The sequence below is a fragment of the Elephantulus edwardii genome, unplaced genomic scaffold, assembly GCF_000299155.1.
Source record: "Elephantulus edwardii isolate Elephantulus edwardi_28Jun2011 unplaced genomic scaffold, EleEdw1.0 scaffold00038, whole genome shotgun sequence".
Classification (NCBI taxonomy): domain Eukaryota; kingdom Metazoa; phylum Chordata; class Mammalia; order Macroscelidea; family Macroscelididae; genus Elephantulus; species Elephantulus edwardii.
The window spans coordinates 6,358,254-6,366,420 of record NW_006399788.1 but is presented as its reverse complement, the minus strand read 5'-3'; the positions used below and the strand labels follow the sequence as shown (position 1 = coordinate 6,366,420).

Sequence of the window (8,167 nt, the reverse complement as noted above, 5' to 3'; positions counted from 1 at the left end):
CATTATGCTGAGTGAAATATCTCAGATGCAAAAGGACAAATATTGCATGGTGCCACTGCTGTAAAATGGGACTGATATCAGGGTTGTGGTAAGACTGAGAAAAACTGGATAAATTGTGTATACTGCACTGAAACAGATGACCGAACAATTTAAAAGCAATGTATGATAGGGTATTATGGTTATCTCAAGAGTCCACAATTAAGGTTGCATAGTGGAATGTACTTGGGGTGGTGGGAGGGGTGCGGGGGAGATTGTGTACCAGGGAGAGTGTTTATTTTACTTTTCAAAGAGAGGAGTGAACTGGGGTGGGAGGGATGGCTGGGTGGGGAGAGAAGTGCAGCAATGAATGAATGGAAATCCAAAATCTCTGTAAATGTTCACTAAAATTATTTTTAAAAAATTAAAGAAAAAAACCAACTCTATAAAAACATCCTTTATAGGTACATTGTACTATAGGGAAGACAGAATGGAAACAGTTTGGAGACTACTACAATCCCCCAGTGACAAGGATTAATAGTTAGGATTTAACAGATGGAGAAGCATCCTAGAAGATATGGTCAGACTTGAGAAATGTATTAAAAAATAGCTGACAAAACTTGCCAACATACTAATTGTCAGGTGTGAGCAAAAAAAAAATGAATTCTAACATTTGCAATTGGTTTTAAATCCATTTATAGATGAGGCAACTGAATACTAAAAAGGATAGATGATGTACCTAAAGTCAACACAACCAGTTTTGAGGAACCTCAGAAGCAAACAAAGATGTATTCATTTTACACTGTTACCTGATATGCGTATGATCTCTTAAGGTAATGTTTGGGGTATGTTAACTGTAGGGAAATGGGCAGGAGATTTATTTTAGGCATGTGAATATATTCTTTTGTATATATGGATATTGGCTTTGAATTTTTGCAGAAAGAACAGTAACTTAATTTTTTTACATATGTCTATGTAAATTGTCCACTAATAATCTGTTTCCTTATTTTAGTCTTTGAAGAATTTCGTATCATCATATTTGTAGTATCCATCATTACAGAGACAATGTTTTCTATTTAGAATGTCTATAATAGGATTTAAATTTTAATTTTCCAATGCTTAAAAAAAAAAATCAAAAGGGGCGAACTCGCTCAGCCATTTCTTAAGCTCAAGGAACTGAAGAACAATTTCAAATCTCGAGTTGCTATATTTAGGAATGCTTTAGGCAGAAGATGAAATGATCCAGAAGTATTAAAAGAAGATGGAAAGAGTATATAGAGTCACTGTACCAAAAGGAATTGGCAGACACAGAAGAATTTCATGAAACAACATATGAGCAAGAGCCTATGGTGATGACGGAAGAAGTTGAAGCTGCTTTGAAGGAATTGGCAAAAAATAAGGCCCCAGGAATTGATGGTATACCAACTGACATATATCAACTAATAGATGCTGCTCTAGATGTGCTCACTAAGTTGTGTTAAGCAACCTAGAGGACAAACACTTGGCCAACTGACTGGAAAAGAACTGTATTTGTTCCCATTCCAAAGAAAGGTGACCCAACAGAGTGTGGAAATTATCAAACAATGTCATTGATATCACATGCAAGCAAGATTCTGCTGAAGATTATCCAAAAACAGCACATCAACAGAAAACTGCCAGAAGTGCAGGCTGGCTTTAGAAGGTTGTACTAGGGACATTATAGCTAATGTTAGATGGATCTTGGCTGAAAGCAGGGAGGACCAGAGGAATGTCTGTGTTTCACTGATTACGCAAATGCACTTGACTGGGTGGATCACAATAAACTGTGACTGACTCTGAGAAGAATGGGAATCTCACAGCACTTGATTGTGCTTTTGCAAAACCTATACTTGGACCAGGAGGCAATCATCAGAACAGAGCAATGGTTCAAACGCTATACTTAAGGATGCTTTGGGCAGAATATTAAACGATCCAGGAAGTATTAAAAGAAGATGCAAAGAGTATACAGAGTCACTGTACCAAAAGGAATTGGCAGACACAAAAGAATTTCATGAAACAATGTATGAGCATGAGCCTGTGATGATGAAGGAAGACAATGAAGCTGCTTTAAAGGAATTGGCAAAAAATAGGGCCCCAGGAATTGATGGTATACCAACTGCCATATTTCAACTAACAGATGCTGCCCTAGATGTGCTCACCAATTCTGAAAACTGCATGGTTCAAAACTGGGAAGGGTGCATGCCAGGGATGTGTCCTACCTCCATACCTTTCTAACCTATATGCAGAACAGATTATCCAGGAGGCTGAGCTGTATGAGGAGAAGTGTAGCATCAGAATTGGCGGAAGATTCATCAACCATGTGTTATGCAGATGACACAATCCTGCTTGCTGAAACTGAGGAGGACCTGAAACACTTCCTGAAGAAGGTCAAAGACTGCAGCCTTCAATATGGATTGAGGCTTAATATTAAAAAGACAAAGATTCTCAACAATAGGCCAATTGATAGTATCAGGATGAATGGTTAAGAGACTGAGATTGTTAACAGCTTTAGTTTGCTTGGCTCCACAGTCAACACTCTTGGCACCAGCAGCCAGGAAATTAAAAGATGTATTGCAATGTGAAGTCAGCTGTTGTGGACCTCTCCAAAGTACTGAAGAGCAATGGTATCACTCTGGAGACTAAGGTGTGCCTGATACAGGCCATGGTCTTTGTAATCACTTGCTTTGCATCAGAGACCTGGACAATGACTAGGGAGGATAGAAGGAGAATTGATGTCTTTGAGCTGTGGTGTTGGATAAGAGAATTGAACATACCATGGACTGCTAAGAAAACAAACAGGTTCATCCTGGAGAGGATAAAACCAGGCTGCTCCTTGGAGGCAAGGATTATGAAGCTTTGTCTGACATACTTTGGACATGTTGCAAGGAGGGACCAGTTCTTGCAGAAGGACATCATGCTTGGGAGGGTGAAGAGACAGCACAGCAGAGGAAGACCCTCTATGAGGTGGATTGATTCAGTGACTGGGGTAATGGGGTTAGGTTTGTGAGAGACAGTGAGATTGGCACAGGCTTAAGCAGGGTTTAAGGCTGTTGTACACAGGGTCGTTATGAGTCACAGGTGAACCGACAGCACATAACAACCACCACAACAATATAAATTATTTATACAAAACTAGTTAAAAGCAGGACATGTAAGTACAGGGCCTGAGCTTCACTGCTGTTTCTATCTAGCACTGAGTCACCCTCAACTCATACACAACTGAATGAAATGCTGCCCTATTTTGCACCATCCCCACTATCAGCTGCAGATTTAACCATTATGCTACACAGGATATCACTGGCTAATTTTCAGAAGAAGATCATCAGGCCTTTTCTTTATAGTGTGTCTTGGTCTAGAAGTTCCACTGGAAGCTGTTCAGCATCAGAGCGACAAGTAAGCTTCCAATAACAAGTGGGTGATGCTGCACATAAGGCACAGTGGCAAGGAACTGAGTCTCTGTCTTCCTTATGGAAGGTAAGACAGAAACCTACCACTGACCTACCACTGCCCCACTCAGCATCACCAACTTCACAGCAAATACATACCTCATGCATAAGCCTTCAATTATCATTAAAATTTGAATTGGTAATATAGCTAAATGATTTTTTTAATGTTAACTTATTTCAAAGTTGTGATTATTTTGGAAGCAGGTTATCAGGAATAATCCAGAGTAACAATCAGTTATTCAAAGAAAACTATTTCATCACACTCTTTAAACAATGAAAAATAAAAAGAAGTAAATGGTGAATACCTGAAAGTAACATGATATTGATAAACTGCTTCATTATGGCACTGTATCTTGATGAGGTTTAGTCCCAAAGACTGGGGTTTCCCTTTTGATCCTTGCTTTACAAAAATAACTCTGGAAAATAAAAATTTCAGAAAAGCATTCACATATGAACAATAACAAAAATCCTTTATGTAATAAACCCCCACAAAAAAAAAAGCAAAAAAACATGAGGGAATAGAAGAACATTTCACACTTTGCTAGAACATGTATCAAAACCAAAAGTTATCTTTTAAATTTAGAAGATAAACTCTTAGCAATGTCTTAATGCCTTACTAGAAAAGGTGTCACTGTTAGATGTCACTGAATTGAATACAACTGAGAGTTACCCTATGAACAACAGAGCTGAACCTTTCCCCATACTGTGCCATTCTCCACCATGCCCAAACCCATTGTTTCAATCATTATGTGAATACATCTCCTTAAGGTTCTTTTTCACTGACCCTCTACTTTTCCCAGTATGGTGTCTTTTTCCTAAAAGTGGACTCTCCTGACAACATGTCTAATGAACAGGAGACAATTTCACTATCCTTGCCTTTAAGGGGTACTCTGCACTTTCTCCAAGGCAGATTTGTCTGTTCTTTTGGTAATCCATGATATATTCAATACTCTTTGCCAACACCACTATTCATAGGAATCACTAATTCTTCAATCTTCTTTAATCACTCTCCAACTTTCACATGCATACAAAGCAACTGAAAATATCTTAACAAGGGTCAAGCACTCTTTTTTTTTTCATTTTCTTTTCACATCAGATGGGTACTGTGTCAATATTATAACAAGGTTTAAAGAGTGGCACATGTGATACAAAAGCATAAACACCCAATCAGTTCACGAACCAGAAAAGGATCTTCAAAGCACACTTTAAAGTAAGATCTCCACTTTTTAGCACTTTAAAGAGGTCACTCGCAATACATTTTCCACATCTTTTGATTTCTTGACTGCCGTTATCATGTGTTGATTATATACCCAAGTAAAATGAATTCACAGACAATTTCAATCTTTTCTTCCATCTATCAAAAAGTTACTAATTCAACTGTGAGGATTTTTATTTTCTTTGTATCAGGATGAAGCCTTCATATGTCAGCCTTCAGACTGAAGGCTGAATCTTCAGAAAGTACTTCAAGTCTTTTTCAGTTTCTGCAAGCAGAGTTATATCACCTGCATAGTAAGAGTTGATAATGAGTCTTCCTCCACTCCTAATGTCACATTCTTCTTCATAAAGTTTGTCTGCTCACCAGACTGAATAGACATGGAGAAAGGATACAATCTTGACCCATTTTAAGTCATGGAGAATCCTCTTGTTCTGTTTGTAGGACGGATTCCTCAAATAACTGCTTGTTCTGTTTAAAAGACTATTTCTCAGAAAAAAGGGGGTCATCTTATCTGTCCTAGTACCATCAGAGGAAAAACCTAGGTAAGCTAAGTAAGAAATACTTTCATAAACAAGGAGCTGCACAAGTTGCCAAGAACTCATAGCAAGCCTTGCCCTATAATGACCCATCCATATACACACAGCCAGGCTCAAGCCCACTTGTTCAATTCACCTCACTGAAGGTCTTTCTCTCTTTTGGTAACCCTCTGCCTTTTCCAGCATGGTATCTTTTTCTAAAGACTAATCCCTCTTGATAACATGCTCAAATCGTGTAAGACAAACCTCCACCATCCTTGCCTCTTACGCCTATCCTGGTTGCACTTCTTTATGATTTCCTTATCTTTAACATGACAAACAACTTTTTATATCCGACTTGGAAGGGCAATGTGAAGCATTGAGTCCACATCTGGGATATGCTATACAGCTTGAAACCCAGTTCATTTTATGAGGATTTGCCCGTCTTATTTCTTAGTCTCCCATTTTTCTTGTTTGATTTCATCAAGCATGACCCACAGTGACCCTATAAACAACAGATCTGAACCCTGTCGTATCTTGTGCCATCCTCAAACTTCCTGACACACTAAAGCCCATTGCAGCAGTCACTATCAATCCATTTGGTTGAAGGTCTTCCTCTTTCAAGGAAAGGCCTCTCCTAGCAACATGCCTGAAGATGTGAGATGAAGCTTTATTATCTTTGTCTCCAATGAGCATTCTGGATATACTTTCTCCAAGACATATGTTTGTTGGATAAAGTCTGCAGTCAGGGATCTCCCCAATGAGCAATGGTATCAGTTTGAGAAACTAAGGTGTGTTCATTTCGGGCCATGGCCTTTTCCCCAATCACTTGCTAGAAATCTGAGAGCTAGACAACGAATAAAGAAGACAGAAAAGAATTAATGCCTTTGAGCTGTGGTGTTGGAGAAAAGTACTGAATATCCCATAGACAACCAAAAGAACAAACAAGTATGTCAGTCTCCCATGGGAGGGGAAGGCAAGAACAACCCAACCAAACATAAAAACCCTGCAGTGCCTAGTACCTACAGAGAGATTCAGGAACAGAAACACTGTTTACAACACCACATACTAATCAAAACAGAGGCTACTTGCTACAATAATTATTAACTGTATGTCTGTGTGTGTGACTTACTTTTCCTTAGATTCAATGTTCACACTTGGAGGGCAACCTGGAGAGTTCAGTGATGACTGGGACAGAGATGGTGGTGGTGATAACCGTGCTGGGTCTCGAATAGTCTGGCTGAGTACACTGGGAGGTCTATATACTCCTCTACCTACCCTACCAGCTGCTCTTCCCAATGGCAATAAAGAAACATCTGAATTTCCTCTTCCAAGCATTCTGAAATGTTGCAAATAGAGGCAAAGATCAGTACTCTCTTAATCATGCTTCTACCTATGATTCATCTAAATTAGTCCAAGTATACAATCTCTTACTGGAGCACAGCCTTGGGATTCTTTCAAAATGTAATATGCCGCAGTGACTACACCAATGGGCATTAATACTGACCATGAGAGAATTCCATAACAGAATTAAAAGTTTACTTATCCAGGTTAAAGAACCTACAATTCGTTCAACATTTTCTTTTTGCTTTGTTACGGCTTTATTCTTGTTTTGTATTGTCAAATCAGATCCAACTGGCACAGGAGAAGATTGCCCCTCTTTCTCCAGCTAAGCATCTGGTGGATTCAAACTGCATGCCTTCGGGACTGCAGTGCAGGTTCTTGTCAAAAGGCCACCAGAGCTCTCTGCTCAACATCTTAATGAAGTAAATTCTCAGTGGAAAACCACTTTTCACTTTTGGAAAATGTCCATTTTTTAATATAAAAACATGTAACCCTGCTAAGAATGTCTCCTTGGACTTAACAGCGATACTCTATCGGAATATGACAGTTGCCTGAGAAGGCAAGTTTACCCACCTATTCCAACCAATGGAGGCCTCTGCTAACTTGCTATCCCCAGCAGCCAACACTGAAGAATCTGGAAAAGTTGAATGTGGTTCTTCTTTGTCCTTGTGCACCTTATTAGTAGGTAAGCCTCTACCAAAAATGCCTCTACCTAAATGGGAGAGCCAAACACCAGCTATAATTGTGAACTGAACGAACATGTTGCAGAGTAAAACAATCATACATACTGCCACTTTCTCAAGGTAGTTTTCCACATACCTAAAGGAGGTATTTCTCGTTTCAGAGGGGTATGGGACACTGTTTCAATGCCCAATCCTCGGAACATGGAGACTAAACCCACAGGTTCCTGTGGAAAGTGAAAGAATAGTTACTCTAAGACATAATTTAAGACCTTAGAAATAATCATCTTCCACATCCATGTTTATCTTCAGCTTTGTACACAATAGCAAAGAGCTGGAAACAACACAAGTGACTGTCAACAAACGAATGGAGAAACTGTGGTACATTCACACAATGTAATACTATGCTGCACTGAAAAACAAGAAACTCATGAATTATTATACAAAATGGGTGACCCTGGAAGACATTATTCTTGGTGAAATATCTCAGTCACAAAAAGACAAATACAGCATAATGTCAATGTTATAAAACAGGACTGACATGGAGGCTGGGGGGGAACTAAGAAAAGAGGGGATAAATAATCCACAAGGCATTGAAACAGATGAGAGAGAGAGAACTGTATAAAAGGACTATGTAATTAGGTATTATTGGCATGACAAGAGTCCAGAATAAAAGCTGCAGAGTCAAGTGGTGGTGGTGGGGAACTGTTTTAACAATGAAAGAACTTTTTTCCCCAAGAGAAAAGCAAAGGGGGGGGGGTGAGGGGCAGGAGAAAAATGTGCAACAGTGAACGACTGGAAACCCAAGTTCTTTATAAACTTTCATTAAAAATATCAATTAAGGGGAGCTCTGGTGGCCTAGTGGCAAGGAGCTGCAACTACAATCCCACAGGCACACGGTTCGAATCCACCAGATGCTCTGCCGGGAAAAGGAGGAACAATCTCCTCCTGTACCAGTCAGATCTGATTTGA

The 8,167-nt window shown here is 39.3% G+C and overlaps 1 protein-coding gene across 1 annotated transcript in view; it reads right to left on the bottom strand.

The window, feature by feature from the left end:
* PIWIL2 (piwi-like RNA-mediated gene silencing 2) overlaps nt 1–8,167 on the bottom strand; it is a 143,366-nt gene that overhangs the window by 122,379 nt on the left and 12,820 nt on the right. The window contains exons 2-5 of the mRNA XM_006884830.1: nt 7,335–7,422; nt 7,089–7,227; nt 6,304–6,510; nt 3,746–3,856 (exon numbers count right to left, since the gene is read on the bottom strand). Of these exons, the coding sequence (XP_006884892.1) occupies nt 3,746–3,856; nt 6,304–6,510; nt 7,089–7,227; nt 7,335–7,422 (545 nt within the window). The remainder of the gene's footprint in view (nt 1–3,745; nt 3,857–6,303; nt 6,511–7,088; nt 7,228–7,334; nt 7,423–8,167) is intronic.